This window comes from Mus caroli, chromosome 16, assembly GCF_900094665.2.
Source record: "Mus caroli chromosome 16, CAROLI_EIJ_v1.1, whole genome shotgun sequence".
NCBI lineage: Eukaryota > Metazoa > Chordata > Mammalia > Rodentia > Muridae > Mus > Mus caroli.
In genome coordinates this window covers 53,513,531-53,530,361 of record NC_034585.1, presented here as the reverse complement: position 1 = coordinate 53,530,361, position 16,831 = coordinate 53,513,531, and the positions used below count along the sequence as shown (strand labels likewise).

General features: G+C 38.1%; 1 protein-coding gene across 1 annotated transcript in view; it reads right to left on the bottom strand.

Annotated features, from left to right (window-relative positions):
* Tomm70 (translocase of outer mitochondrial membrane 70) overlaps positions 1–16,831 on the bottom strand; it is a 33,694-nt gene that overhangs the window by 12,601 nt on the left and 4,262 nt on the right. Inside the window, exons 2-7 of the mRNA XM_021184847.2 lie at positions 9,399–9,572; positions 7,749–7,875; positions 5,982–6,091; positions 4,624–4,772; positions 1,999–2,206; positions 36–170 (exon numbers count right to left, since the gene is read on the bottom strand). Coding sequence (XP_021040506.1) covers positions 36–170; positions 1,999–2,206; positions 4,624–4,772; positions 5,982–6,091; positions 7,749–7,875; positions 9,399–9,572 — 903 coding nt within the window. The remainder of the gene's footprint in view (positions 1–35; positions 171–1,998; positions 2,207–4,623; positions 4,773–5,981; positions 6,092–7,748; positions 7,876–9,398; positions 9,573–16,831) is intronic.

The following is a 16,831-nucleotide window of genomic DNA, read 5'->3' as shown; positions in this document are numbered from 1 at the left end:
CAAGCACAGCTCCAGCTAAGATCAGATCTACCCACCTGTCCTCGGTGGTGATAAACGTCTGAGTTCATAGGATCGATCTCGGCAGCCATGTTGAAGTCCTGAGTAGACAGCATAGGTTGTTGCTGTTGCATGCACATGGTGCCTCTCTTGATAAGGGCATTTGCTCGAAGCTACACAGCCAAAATGAGAGAAAGTACCTGGTTAATTTTAAAACCCAATTTAGATTAAGAGAAAAAAATTCTGCAATGCCTTTTAAAGACTATACCCGAGTTTTTTAGTATAGTAACTAGACACTGTTAAAGGCTGGTTACTACAGATTTCGGGGCATTCTTATTGTACCTAAAGAACACAACACAGGCAAGCACAGCACTTCTAACCCAAGTGCCCAGAAACGGCCTACCTCTAGCCCACACACTGCTATATTCTGAATGTTTCATATATCCCATGTCTTTTTCTGGTTTTCATGTAGTATTTTCAATGTGGTATTTATTAATACTCCTTTTTATGGTATAATATTTCAGTGTAGATATTGGACATATGGATTATTTGTACTCCTTTGAGTGTCATGATTAATACTGCTGTCAACATTCAGGTATGTTTGTGTGTGTCTTAAACTCTGGAAGCAACATTGATAGATTACATGGCAACTCTATGTGTTAACATTTTGAAGAATAGCCAAACTAGTTCCTAAAGATTCTTTATCCTTTTACATTCCTAGCAGCAACACAATGTCCCAATTTCCCTATATCCTTACCAGTATTTATCACACTACATGTTGAGTTACAGTCTTATTACCTGTGCTTTCAATTTTTAAACAATTATAGTCATTATAATAGGAAAGAAGGGGCACTTCAATGAAGCTTTGGTTGAAACTACCCTAACAGATAATGGTACTAGAACACTTTTTCATGCTCTTACTGCTGATTTGTAGAATATTCTTTGGTGAGTTACACAATTTTTTGGACATTTTTGGATTAGGTTTCCTTTTTACTGTTGAATTCTAAGTTTTTTTTCTTGATTAGAAAGAACCTTTCATGAATTTCTTTCTTCCATTCTATGGAAGGTGTTGTCAGTTTTTGATACTGTCCTTTTAAGCACAGGCTTACTTAAAGCAATCCTCCAACCTCAGCCACCCAAATATAAGTCACCATGCCTGGCTCAAAAGCTGATTTCCTTTTTTTTTGTTTGTTTTGTTTCAGTATCTTTTTTAATTTTAAAATTTTTTAATATTATTTTTTATATATTTTTCTTTTCACGTTCACTTATTTACTCTGTGTGTGCCCACACATGTTCACAGGAGCATCTGCCACAAGAGGACACTTGCTTGAGTTTATCCTCTCTTCTACCATTTAGGATCCAGGGACTGAACTCAAGTTTTTAGCCTTGGCAGCAAGTTCTTTATCTTGATGGAACTTTTTGATTTCTGAAGTTCTATGAGTTTTATTTTTAGTTCTTACATTTATGTTTCTGATTTGTTTTTGAGGTAATTTTTATATACAACAGACAGTAGATATTATTACTCTTTACTGTTAAAGCTAAAAAGTCATGATCATGAACTCAGGCTTCTTCAAATCAACAATGCATATGCTTTATAGCAAAATACAATATAAGAAATTCAGTAATTAGGACATCAGCATGAAAAGAGATTAAGGAAAATTTTGTAGGATAACTTCAGTATGAAAATTTAATTTCAAAAGGATTTTAACAATATTATCAACCACAGCACAGTCACTATATCCAAAACCATGGCCACAAGAGGGATCTGACAGTACACTCAGCGCTCTAGAAAAAATGTTGTTTATTTCCTTGCCTGAAGATAAGTATTCCTGCTTCAGATTCACTGCAACAATATTATTAGATGTAGACTCCCCTCAAGATCAAAAACAGCCTTTCATGGAAACCCACGTGAAATGCTAAGGTATCAAGCAAAGCAACTGCAAGAGTAACATGGTCACGTTCTAACTTTTCACATGCACACACATTTCAAAATGGACCTACCTTCACATTAGCTTCCTTCAAACTGATGACCTTATCTAAGTCAGGCTTGGCCGCGTTGGCACTGCCAATAAGTAGGTAGAAGGTGGCTCGCAGTAACAATGCTTCTGCCATGTATTTGCCTTGAGCATCTATTTCCTTTGAACATTCACTTATGATTTTATCATAGTTTTCTTCTTCCATATATTGCTTAGCTTTCAAATACCCAGAACTGAAGATGAAAGCAAACATAGGAAAATAATTACTAAGGAGAGAGAGAGAGAGAGAGAGAGAGAGAGAGAGAGAGAGAGAGCGCACAAATGCTAAACCCTGCTCCCTTTGGCACTCAATCATCACTTCCTTCTCTATTTGTCAGTCAGTATGGGACTGGAACTCGGGTTAGAGATTAAACGGACTACGAGGTCTTAATCAACAGGACTTTCTTCATACCTTCAAAACACAGTTTTCAAGTGGAGACAGAGTCACTGGCAGAATCCTTATGCTAGTACTCGATTCAGACATTAGCTACAGTAAAGTGAGCTGACTAGAACGTCACTCTTTTGAACACTGATGAGGACCTTGTCTTACCTTTGGTCAGGGGCATCAGTATAACTTAACAGCTGTTTAAGGGGGAAGGGAAGGGAGGAAGTAGACATAATCAAGTCAAGGAGAGTGGCCAGATGTGTGTTTTTTACAGTTCATTGCAAAGACTAGAAGTTAAAACACCAAAGTGCCTCAAATAGATCTATTATTCCACCTTAAAGGTAGACCTAGAATTAAGTCATGTCAGGGAACTCTAATTCACCCAACAAGCAATCTTGCAGAGTCCCTAGAACAACCTCTCCTTTTAAAATACAGTGAGTACAGTTTTTGCCTGCTTTTTGTTGTTTATTTTCTGTTTCAAACAGGGTTTCTCTGGGTAGCCCTGGCTGTCTTAGAACTCACTCTGTAGATTAGCCTGGTCTCGAAACTCATCTGCCTACCTCTGCCTCCCAAGTTCTGGGATTAAAGGCATGGGCTCCTACCACAGCCCAGCTACAACATTCTTCTAAGATGATGACTGCTACAGGAGGGACCTAATGAAGGTTTCTGACAGAAAAAAAGAAGGAGTCTACAGGGTTTCTAAGACATTTGATACATGACAGCTGTACATTAACATGGTGTGAAAGTGATATACTTTAGAGGTATATACTTCAAAATGTTTATCTTGCACTGAAGTAGAGACATGGGATACAACCCTATTCATGAAGTGACAGCTCAGAATTACCCACAGGATTACAAGGGTAAAAAATTGTTTCTCTGCAGTGTGCTATATTGCTCAGTAGTTAGGTAAAGTAAATGCATATTTGACTTAACATGCTGTCAACTTACAATGTATTTATAAAGAGCACTGTAAATTAAAATATAATTTCTCATTTCAGTTTTTATAGTCTAGATAGAGAAAACTGGTATGTGATCTATAAGAAAAATGATATCAAATTCTTCTAACTTCTGTACCTTCACACTAACTTTATTTATTTTTTTTTTGCTTAGGTTACCAGGGTAAGAAAACAGGAACAATTATATTAAGATTTGATTGAACGTGACAAGTTCAGTTAGTGGGCTAACTGAAAATATGCTAAGTAATTACATAGGCCTCTAAATCTTATAATAACCCTGTAAACTGAGAATTAGCAGTAGTGGTGTCATCAAAACATGGTGACACCACGGCTTGGAGTAAGACAGAAGAAATACAAACTGCGAACTGAAGCAATGGCTTCAGCCTGAGCTCCTGTGAGTTTATGACTCATATCTTGTCATCTCTCACCATAGCTGATAGAAGGTGATTAACTTTGCTCTAGTTTTTAATAGGATGAGGACTGTTTATTGTTTCTGTATCACTGTTAATAAAGTTATGTGATATCTGAAACAAGTATTTCCCAACTGACTTTCTGAAACATTACATACCAACTAAAATGTACCTATCTTGGTATAATTATACAGATTTCCTTAAAACTCAGTTGTGTTTTAATACAGGGAATACTATTTCCTTTCCTTCCATACACATTAATAAATACCCAATTAGCAACACTACTACCTTATATTAGGGAGGAGTTACCCTAACTGAAAAACACAAGCACTGACTAATATGAACGTGCAGGCTTAGATGGCATATATATTATATCCCAAGGTCTCCAGCTATAAAGGCATGTGTCCTTTGACTTCAGCTTTTAATAGTATAAAACACAAGATTGTCACTGTCCTGAACAAGTAGAAAAAAACCTGAAGAAATTTATAGCATTTCTAAGCACTCACCAGCTTATAAATTAAGAGCTACTCTGCACTTAAACATTTAGAATTTAGTTACATATAATTTAAGGTAGCACTTTCAAATTTGTCTTCTAACCACATTAATTAACTTAAGGGGTGTTTTCTTGATAATCTCAGTAACTACAAAAGCAGGACGACTCTGACAGAAAAATCTGAAATACCAGAGAACTAATAGTATCTGCTAGAAAGAGAGGTATATAATAATAATAATAATATAATTTAAGATTATATTTAACTGTATCTGTACATAGAGTTTCGAGGTGACTGAGCGCCTACTTGTGGTCCAGGCATATTTCATGGTGCAGTCCATCCGGCAGCCACTGTGCTCCGCATACTTACTTTTCTTTTACTTCTAAAGCTTCTCCCTCCTTGTCTTTATCTTCGTCAGACTTCTCTCCTTTAAGCATTGGTTGAGAAATTATATCATCGGTGAAAGAACTGAAGTAAGATTTAATAAACTGTGGAGATGGCATCAGAGGTTCACGGTTCTGAAATTCAATCATGTTTAAGCTTCTCTTTAAAAGGAAAATACTAATCAAAGCAGCAAGTATACTACAGAATAAAAATGACTTAAAACAAGTGAATTTTTGTTTTCAAATTAATAAACAATATTAGGCTCTAAGCCACAGGATAAAACTGGGACTCCAACATGTTTCATGGGTGATTTAAAAAATTTACTTACAAATTGTGGAAAGGCAATAAAGTTCTGAGCCCTAGTGCAGTTTAGTCCTATCGCCCTTGGATTCACTCTACATGTTAATACATGAAAGCCTATGTCAATGAAACCTGCTAAGTGTTGTTTTGAGACAGGGTCTCTATGCAGACTAGCCTGGCTTATAATTCCCTTGTTTTACCTCCCAAGTAATGGAACTACAGGAATGTGCCAACTAAGCCCAACTGTATAGATTAGTTTCTGAGATTATCATGTCAGGAAAGGAAAAAGAGAATAAGGGCCCTGATATCCCTGACACTTAGCAGTCCATCTTTGGTGATTTTCAGCTCAGCTCTCACTCTTCCAGCACTCTATTTCCTCTAATAGTTAACATCAGCTCTTCTATACTTAACATCTGTTCCATTAAACAAAACCCCGAAGGGGGTGGGACCATGACTTTTCTCTCTCCCCTTCTTAAAAGACTACGATCTTGTTTTATAGCACAGGCTGGCCTCAAATTCCTGGTGCTCCTCCTACCTTAGCCTCCCAAGTACTTATATTGTAAGAGTCACCAGCTTAGATATGGGACCACATAGCTGTATCCATTGCTCTGTTGAGTTAAATTATGTCACTAATGTTCATTGATATAATTTACCTTTAAAAACTAATGATACAGAGCAAGAGCAGGAAAGTACTTTTCTACAAAAGTTCAGGTGATAGACAGTTTAGCCATTATATAGCACATAGACTTTGAATACTGTAACAACCACTCAACTATGTTGTAGCAGCACAAAATAGCCAAGCAATATGCAAGCAGCTAATATATAGGAAGCAGATTGGATTTGATCTTTGGGCTGTTGAGTGACAATCCCTAATACATAAAATGTTTCTTTCAGTACAGCTGTAGACTTACTGAAAATTGATATGCTATAACAACCAAAGAGTATAGGAAAAAGAAACACAAGCCAGTTTTAATTTCAATTATCATACACAGTATGTCTTGGTTCAAGCAGCATTCAATTATTACTAACTCATATTAATTTACCTTGTATTTTTCTTTGGCATTCTCTTTCCCGAGAAGTTTAAGAACTTTATCAGCTAACAGCATGCTCTGCTCATTTTGAAACCCTTCTAATATACACACAGCAGTGACGTCTGGAAAAGACAGAAAATAGAATTATGGAATTATTATGAAAATGACCAACAGTATCAAATAGGTACAACTGAATTACAAAAGGTGAAACTCAACTAAAAGCATATGGAACTGTCTAATTTTCAAGGAACTGTCACTACTGTACTTGGCTGAGGTTTGTTTTCCTCACCTGTAAAATGAGTGTGCTTATCCTGTTTAATTTCTGATGGCTCTCAATGGTCTAATATTCTGACACAGTAGAATCACATCTTGCTATGTGGCTTAGGCTGTTACCATGTTATCAAACTCTACCCAATAAATCCTCTTGCCTTGCCTCCTAAGTAGCATTTTAAAGGCCTTCAATTTATTCTGTCTCCACAGCTACTTTGCCACAGAGCTAAAAAACATCCTCAAAACACCACTTTCTATATACAGTTCACAATAAAGTGGTTTGAAATTTGGAAGATTGGAAGTTCCCATCACTTATCCAGCCATTCCAAGTATTCAAGCAATAGTGGTGGCCTCTCTTCCTAATCCCGCGGCCTTACTCTCCCAAGCAAGTCCGTCAGCATCACATTTCCTAGCTGACTCTGGCTAAGCTCCTTTCTTACACCAGTTCTTTGATCTGAAACTACAACCAGCCTCTTCTCTGACAATTATTTTTACTAGTAGCTTCAAAACAGCATTCCCATTTCAAAAACATTCTTCAACCATCATAGGACATCACAAGACTTAAATTTCCTAGCAAGATCTAAAACACCCTCCTTTAATAAAACAACAAGAGTAAAGCACTTAGGCTCAGCTCAGTGGCAAAAGCATGCTAAGCGAGATCCTGAGTTCTATTCCCCAGTATCAACCCCAGAAAGTTATCAAAAGAGTAATTATGGCTAAACTTTACTGCTGACAGTTTTTCAAGGACACGCAAAAAGGTACTGAAAGTACTTTTAGACTGTAGAAATTGTACTTTGGTTTAGCATCACATCACTTAGACAAATGAACTTTAAAAGCCTGTGACCTGCACTTTAATTGCAGTTTTGGAAACTGAGATAGCCAATTAGAGGCAGAAGTACATTTATAGCATTTTCAGAGAATGACATTTTCACTTGGGTTTTATAGCAATCACATAATCTGCAACTGTGTATGAAATGTTTGAAAATATGAAGGGAAAAATGGTTTCCTTAATAACTCATCTCCAAGTTATTTCACATTTATACAAGAAAACAGCTGAAAATATGTCAACACTAACCTGCTAAAACTACTTTTCTGATTTTCTTAGTCTTAATATTCATGAATAACTCCTCAGTTCAGGGTGGGTATGGTTGCTTATGTGCCTTTAATCTTAGCACTTGGGAGACAGAGGCAGGTAGATCTCTGTGAGTTTGATGTTAGCTGGTCTCCACAGTGAGTTCCAGGACAGCCAGGGCTACGAAGAGTCCATGCCCCCCCCCCCCGCCCCCAACAAACCAACCAACCAATAAATATTACACAGTGGCAAACAAAGATAGAACTTAAGTACCAGTAATTTCTATTTAATTAGAGAACAAAGTCTCAAACTCGGCATAGTTTAACCCTGAAAGATAATTAGCTGATCTCTATACTCCCAAGGCAGTTTCATATAAATTTACTAGTGACTCTAAAGCCTTCAGTATTTTTCCTAGGAAAATACAGAAATGCCCTCACCTTCTAAACACTCCTTCTTATTGTCTAGCTTCTCATGGGCTTTTGCACGTCTAAAGAGGGCTTTCACATATTTGGGATTAAGTTCAACAGCCTTTGTACAATCTTGTGCCACTTCTTTCCATTTTTGCTGTAATTGAAAGCATGAAAAGAAAAAAGAAAACAGTTACACTGAAAACAGAACCGTTCAACAGAATTGAGTTTTCAAAACCTGACAGGCCAAGTGTTAAAGAGTTTCTCAATGAAAGTATTTCCAATTCTAAGAGTAACAACAATATACAAAATCCAAAACAAAGGAGAAAAAAAAAAACCAAAACCCTCCCTGTCTGCCTGCCCCCCCCCCCCCAACACTAGGCAATAAAGATCTTGGCTTTGTTTCCACCTTCCACCTCACTCCTTCAGCACTACTGGTCTGGATCCACACCGTCCCCACGCCAAGGTCTTACTCTTTCAGCTGTTCCTTCTCTGCAAACACCCACCTCAGTTCTGATGCATCCTAAGACAAGGATGCATGTTCAGATTGTTACTTCTTACAGTTACCTCCCCACTTACCAGCAATTTGCCATTAGTCCACCTTGCCATCTGCCTGCTATCTACTTACATTAATGGCTGCCCACTCTCATTTGATTTGACTGAATTCTTCCATCTATTTAATTGCTACATGCTGCAATGTTCAAGCACTCACCTCTCTTCTTCTTAGGTGACTGTCTAGCTTTATATAACATCTGTAGCCTGGCCACCCTGCTAAATTACAGATGTGTGTTAAACTATCTGCTATTGGCTGTCTCTTTCATCCTGCACCCTGATGGAATTAAAATTCTTGTCTTTATGTTTCATACCCAATGCAATAGCCAACTTTGCTGGTCTTCAGCTCTCCCTTATGTGTTGTGTAGACTACTGCAACAATATGCTTACCTGCTTCCCCTGTCACCCCTCTGATTGCTAAAAGTCCTTAAACACTTCTATTGTACTCTATTCTACTGAACGAAGTGCAGATTAATTTGTTTCACTTATTCATATTTTCTTTACCCAGTCTTGCTAAGTTACACACATGCTCCTCGCCCTCCTCAGTGCTGACAACACAGCGGAGACTAGCACACTGAGCTCGAATGCAACTCACTGCCTACAGCCTCTTCCTTACTCGGTCTCTGCTTACCTCACTTTCATTTCTCTGTATTCAGGGAACTTTTACTTTTGAAAACACTAGATGCTGGTCTTCAAGCAATTTCATATCTTAGTTAAAGTACACTGTTGTATTACATAGTCCTTAATAGGAATGAATGATTTAGATACACTGATATCAAAACTGTACAAGACATGCTAATGACAAAAGCCATGGACTATCAGTGTGTGTAAGAGGAACTCATTGTTTTCTTCCTTTTCCAAATTGTAGACAAAGAAACAAAAATTAAACAAATGGTCTCAAACTTTTGTGTGTGGGGGCCGGTAGGATCACTATGCAACTTAAACTATCTGGTTTTATTAAAATTTATAGAATTTTGGGTTTAGTTTGGCTATCAACACTGAAATGAAAAATCCTTATAATTTCAAATCAACTTCAAAAAGTGCATTACATCTGAGTAGAATTTACTGAGACTTTGATAAACAGAGGAAAAGCAATGGAGTACAACGGAAACAACCCAGAGTACATACCAATTGTTCAAAGGCAGCAGCTCTGTTCTGATAAAATGTAGAAAGGTCTACATTCTTCTCAGTAGGGCACAAACTAATAGCCTCGGTGTAACACTGAATAGCTTGCTCGTATTTTCCTGCTTTGAAATATTTGTTGCCTTTGTTTTTGGCTGCTTGGGCTCTGTCCAGAGAGCTCTGAAATGAGAGAAAATGATTATTAAGAAATGACATATAAGAATAAACTCAGACCATGGTGATTAAACAAGTCGATGAAAGAATATGAGAAGATAGGATGGTTGTTTACAGTTTAAAACCATCCAGACTTCTTCCAAAAATATTAACACATTAACCTATCATTTCTGCCAACATTACAAGTGGCAATTTTAATGTTTGCCAACCAAATGGGTATAAAGACATGTTTCTCAGCCCAGGTAATTTAAACCTTCTGTTTTGGAAAACTCTAGTTCCCGTGTATGAACACCAGCTACCAGAGCTGGGTGTGGTAGCACAACCTTGTAATAACAGCACTAGAAAGTCTAAGGTAAGAGTTGAATGCCAATCTGGGTTGAAAGCAAATAGCAACAGCTCTATTAAAAAAGAGATCAGCAGATCCCCAAGTTCCTATTTTAGGCAGTAGCAAGAAGGATCTTTACACCAAAGCAGAAGGCGTAGACAAAGGTAGGTTCAAGCCAACAGGGCAACACCTGGCCTCTTTCAAAATGATTGTTCTCACACATTCAAGGAAACTGTTAGGCAATGGGTAGTTATGGCCAAGATGATGGATAGGGTCATGTCAAGCTGGAGCCCTTACACACCACAGAGGATTTGGTTAAGGGCTGGAAACATATATACTATTTACTTCCCTTTTGGAGGTACTGGAAATCAAACTCAGGGCCCAGGCCTCAAGTGTCATAGGATAGCTATGAATACAGTCAAACAAAGCTTACTTAAAACGTTATGATTTTTATTGGGAGGGAGAAGGGAGGCACATTCATATGACTATGAAAATATGCTGGAACCAACAAGAAAAGACAAGTGAGTCAGGTGTAGTGGTGCATGATTGTAATGCCCACACTCAGGAGGAAGAGGCAGCTGGATCTCTAAGTTGGTATACAGACTGAGTTGTAAGACAGTCAGGGCTATACAGAGAAACCCTGTCTTAAAAACAAACAACCAACATCACAACCAATAACAAAGAAAGAGAGAGAGACACACACACACAGAGACAGACAGACAGACACAGACAGATGGATGGATGGAAGGAAGGAAAGAAGGAAGGAAGGAAGGAAGGAAGGAAGGAAGGAAGGAAGGAAGGAAGGAAGGAAAAGCCAAATGAGAACCCCTTGTATGGCTTTAGGACGACAACCATCAGGGTGATAATTAGACAGCTTGCATTTAGGATACCCTCTTTAATCCATTTTCTCTACTAGACAAAAGCACAAGTCAGACTGCAATAGGGCTGTGCCATCCTGAAGGGAGGATGGTCTTCTTTCCAAGAGACCACACAAAGAGTAACTGCTAACACTGAAAGAAAGTCAATACATTCAAGTGAGGCACCCAAATCAAACAAAAAACCTAGTATCTGATAAAGAAACTAAACAGCAGAGGAAAGTGAGGTGGGGAGAAGCTGCTGGGCTTTTTACATGCAAAGCACACATTCTACCACTGAACTATAAAATGCCTGGCATCCACAATTAGACATCTTGAAAGGAAAAAAGAATTATAATTAATTTAAAGAGGGGCTATATTACAACGAACACAGCCGAGGAACAAATGGAGAACAAGGTTTGACCAAGAAAACTTCCAGAATGCATGTTGTCTATTGGTCTATTCAGAAGCTACCAAAGTGTTTTAAAAAACCACAAACTCATTTAACATTACTGAAAGCAACTTCACTTTGGTAGTCTTTTTTGGAGTGCTATAAATTTTGTAATTAAATTTTATGAAAAGTTCTTAGTTCTGAGACTTTTTATCACAATTAGTTTTATTACAGGCTGGCCGTATACATTCAAGTCCGGCAGGTTTAAAGAACATTAACCTTGGTGGCTCAGTCCACACAGGGCACACTGTATAAGCACGATGAACTAAGTTATACCCCACATAAAAAGCTGGGCATGCTGGCACTTGTGTAATCCCAGAACTGGGGAGTCAGGGACAGGTGAACTGGGGCTTCTTGCCTTACCAGTCAGCTTAGTCTAATCAGAGGCCCAGGTCCTAGTAAGAGAAACTGTCTCAAGACACAGGTTGCCTGGCTTCTGAGAAATGAAACCCAAAGCTGACCTCTAACTTTCACATCCATGTGTGTGTGCATGTACACACACACAAACATTAATCTCACCATATGCTAACACTGGCAGTCCCACTAGGGAAGCTCTAGTAACACTACTTGCTACCAGTAGCATGGTGGCCACCTTGGCCGCCCTGAAAACAAAGCTGAAAGCTCCTTAGTCTCTCTGAGGAATACAGTTTTGAAGAGACTAAGTCATATGCATTCTTTCTTTAAAGAAGGCAGGACAGGGACATAAATTTAATCTCTGTGAATAATGTAAAGAACATAAGTAATTAAAAATGTTCTTTTTTGCTCATTATATCATACTATCATTTGCTTTAAATTATAAAATTTAGCATTTTCTACCCCAGATTTGAGTAATTTTTTTCTCCTTATAATGAATAATCAGCAGCAGTTATGCCAATATGATTCTGATAAGTCAATCCAACAAATGTCTGGATCCAAAGAGAGGATATCATGGAAATGATGCATGAAAGAAGTTATCAATTATTGTCAAAATTGCTGATGAAATGTTTTTAAGAGCTACATCCTAAAGACATAACAGGTGTACCTAGTCCTATTTTATGCAAAAAGCCCTAACAGAATTAGCACTATGCCCAAGGCAGAATTCAAATTCCATGGATCTGATTTAACACCACGTTATTTTATATTGTATGGATGGCATAGCTTATGTTTATGGAGGACACTTTTGGACAATTAAGAATCTTCATCAATAGAACAACATTTGCCATACTCATCTACTTGCCAGCACACAAGCCAAAACAAACAAACAAGAACGAGCCCAATGTTTACCCTCTGGAGAGGAACAAAGAAAACATTAAGGTATGATGCTCTCTACAGATTTATTCCATACAAATGGAATGACCAGCAACACCAGATAGTTTTCTCTTTGCTGGGAAAGTACAATTTGTTCACTGTACTTGCGTGCTAGTCAGAGGGTGACACTGGGATATCTCCTTTAGCTGCTTTTCTACCTTGTTTTTTGAGACAGTGCCTCTCCCTGAACCTAATCTCAATTTTGCCTACACTGGCTAGCCAGTGAGCCACTAGGAAGCATCTGCCTGTTTCCTCAGAGCTAGGGTCTACAACTGCATCTTACGTGGCAGTAGGGATCTGAACACATATTGATCTGTAAGCATATTACTCTCTGAGCCAAATATTCCTCAAGCCCCAAATTTATCACTACACATTGGCTTTCCGAATCCATGAATTCAAATTGTAGAGTGGAAATATTCAAGGGAGAAAAACAACAACAAAAACTTAACTGCTGTTGACATATTGTGATTAGATCTAAAATGGATCTGAAGTGGACCTTGAATCTGTACTACACATACATACTCCTGTTTTAATTACTCTAAAATAGTTAAGAAACTAACATCTACCATGTATTAGGTATTATCATGTCAAGATGACTTCAGCATATGAGAATGCATATAAAGTATGATGTACACTTTATTCAAAAATATAATTTATGGGCTGGAGAGATGGCTCAGCAGTTAAGAGCACTGACTGCTCTTCCAGAGGCCCTGAGTTCAATTCCCAGCAACCACATGGTGGCTCACAACCATCTGTAATGGGGTCTGATGCTCCCTTCTGGTGTGTCTGAAGACAGCTACACTGTACTCACATACATTAATTAATTAAATTAATAAACATTTTTTAAAATATAATTTACACCCACAAATAAGGTGCTCAAGCATCACAGGTTTGGACACAGCTATAAAAACCCTACAGAGTAGTTCTTCCTGAAGGAACATGCTACATGACAGCATAGGAAACAAGTAAATGACCACTTTTCAAATGAATTATGACTAATCAAATACTGAAATCCCAATCTACATAAGAAAAACATTAGACCAGTAGTAAAGCACACACCCGGCAAGAAAATTATCAGCTCAAGGAATAGTAATATACACACAAATCCAAACTTGAGGTAAAACCTGAGGAATCAAAAGCAAGCACCTCAGGCTACACATTTAGGAGACAATGAAAGCACTAGGTGTGTCTTTTCTCTCTTCAACAAACATTACTATGCATTACAACTTGTCAAGTAAGAGGCAAAAATCGCCCATCATGTTTTGAAGAAGTAATCCTCTAACAAACAAGTTATAGTTTGCAATAAAAGTTTTAGTAAGTTTCAGCTCCAGTAAACTGTTAGTGAAAGTTGCTTATAATCTTCTCTGAAACCGAATAGCTAATGAACATTAAAAAAGTATTTCAGGCCGGGCGTGGTGGCGCACGCCTTTAATCCCAGCACTCGGGAGGCAGAGGCAGGCGGATTTCTGAGTTCGAGGCCAGCCTGGTCTACAAAGTGAGTTCCAGGACAGCCAGGGCTATACAGAGAAACCCTGTCTCGAAAACCAAAAAAAAACCAAAAAAAAAAAAAACCAAAAAAGTATTTCAGGAAGGAAAAATATCAACCCAAAAGGTTTAATGGACACGGAAATGTGCAACATGCCAGAAAAGGACTGGTATCTAAACAAGTCTCTTGATATGGCTATGTTACAGAGCACATGAAAACAAACAGACAATAGAAAGAACATATCTGAAGTGAACCTAAGTTAGTAGACTCCATAGCTTAGCATCACAGTAAAATACAGAATGGTGGCTTCTCCACATAATCCTGTAGCTCTGGTTCTCTCCGGCTGCTCATAATTGCAAAAGATTATTCTATAGGACAGAGCACCTAACCTGGGACAAGATGAAAATTCAAGTTTCTACTGAATGTCTGTTGCTCTCATACCACTATAAAGTTGACATATTTTAAGCCGAACCATTCTAAATAAGGATTCTCCAGTCACTAATTTATATATTTATGCCTATAAACGTATACTTGAAATTAGTTTCAAATACCTGCTGTATGTCAGGCACTTCATTAAGTTCTGAAAAGAGAAAAATAAAACAGCGACAATCCCAGTGTTTACAGATTCAAGACTACAATAGTAATAAAGTTAAGAATAAGAAACTCTAGCATCTCAATGATCAATGCTATATATAACCTGGGAAATTATGGGATCACATAGACCAGGATTTCAGAAAAGGTGAGATGACTTCATTGTTGTGTCTTTTATGAAGAGAATGTGTGAGAGGCAATGTTTATAGAACATCCAAACACCGGACCAGAATCAAATGGCAGCTGAGTGTGGTAACATATTCCTGTAATTCCACTCGGCAGGCATGAGGCTAGAGTAGAAAGGTTACAGAGAATTAACTCCATGGAGAAACATCATTCAAGATAAACAGAACTTTATCTGCACTGGAGAGCTTTATTATTTTAAGCATGGGACTCATGGGATTTAATGTAGTAGGGACAACAAAGCAGAAGACTACAGTTGTCCTTCAATATCCAGAGGATTAGTTCTAGACCCTCATCCACACCAAAATCTGTGGCTATTCAAATCCCCTATGCACTATTTGTGTAGTACTTGGGCACATCCTCTAGCCTGTTTTGTTTCAGTAAGTCATGCTATTCTTTCCAGATTAGTTCCAAACTTGTGGGCTCAAGTAAGTTCCCCAAGCAGCTGTGATTTTATATGTACTGCTTCCAATGTAGCGCAGGATGCTCCTCCTTCCTCTACCTCAAGTGCTAGGATTACAAGCATATGCCACACCTGGTTTTCTATAGTGCTGAGAAACAAACTAAGGGCTTTGTGTAAGCTAAGCTAACCAAGCACTCTACCAACTAAGCTACAATGTCCAGTTCTCTCCTCTGTACTTTCAACCATCTCTAATTTACTCATTACCTAGTAAAATGTAATGCTATGTAAAGCATTACTGTGTTATCTAGGGAATGAAAAAATGTACATGTTCAATAGTTGTGCAATCCCCTGCCCCCTAATAGCTTTGATCCTTCATTTGTTGAATCCACAGATGCAGGAAACATGGACAGAGCTGACTCTAACTTAAAAAAATACAGATTAAAAAAGGGCAGTATCTATTCAGTTGAGGAACGATAGCAGTGGGAATGGATTAGTCACCTATTTAAGATACGGCGTAGAATAGTCTGCTTTTATTTACTGATTAGATATAGAGAACATAAAGGTGGTAAAGAGAGAGCAAGACCCTAAGACTGCTGGAGGCGGGCATCCTATGAGACACATTACTTAAGAAGAGGTGTGATTAGGAAAAGGAGGAGACTGAATACCTGTGAGACAAATGAAGACTCCTTTCAAGTTAGAACTTGTGAGAAGTCTGGATAACATCCATACAAGTGCTAGAGTATATAAGAATTCTTACAGCAGAACCATAAAGATCATTAAATGGGAAAAGGCAGAAGAGACTGGGAAGAATATTAACAATCAGTGATGTTAAAAAGTAAATAAAATCAGGAAAATGTGTCTTAGTAAAAGAAAAAATTATTAAAAGGGCACTATAAAATATTACTAAAGATTAGAAAAGTATTAATTATAATAAGAGGGTCATCAGTAATCCTTGATACTTTTTTTAATGACTAGAGCTAGGCCTGACAATGTATGTTTTTAATCCCAGTACTTGGGAAGCAGAAGCAGACAGCTGAGTCTGAGGCCAGCCAGTGCTACACAGTGAGGGTGAAGGGTGGTGGTAGAGACAGCTCAGTGGTTGAGAACATACACTAACTGCTCTTGTAGCAAACCTGAGATCTGCTCCAGCACCCATGCTGGGCTGCTCACCAACACCTCTAATGCGAGCTCCAGGAGAATGTGATGCCTCTGGTCTTCAGGGGCATTTTCACCCAGATGCACACAGCCATGCTTATATCACACTCAAATAAAACCAAAGCACTAAAGGAAAACTCTGGGAAAGAGGACAATTGCATATTGAGGGAGATGATCACAGCAAACAACCCCAACCCTTCCACTAACATGTCTAAATACTATTCTCGCATAGATCTGTGGTTCCCAACCACTTTATGTGGAATAATATCTGTATAATGGCTAAAAACCTTGAATATTACAACAGCTACTTTCTCCTTATGAATCATTGACTTTAAAGCATGATGGAATAAAAAGTTACTATGAGGGGGATGGAGAGATGGCTCAGCCGTTAAGAGCACTGACTGCTCTTCTGAAGGTCCTGAGTTCAAATCCCAGCAACCACATGGTGGCTCACAACCATCCCTAATGAGATCTAATGCCCTCTTCTGGAGTGTCTGAAGTCAGCTACAGTGTACTTACATATAATAAAT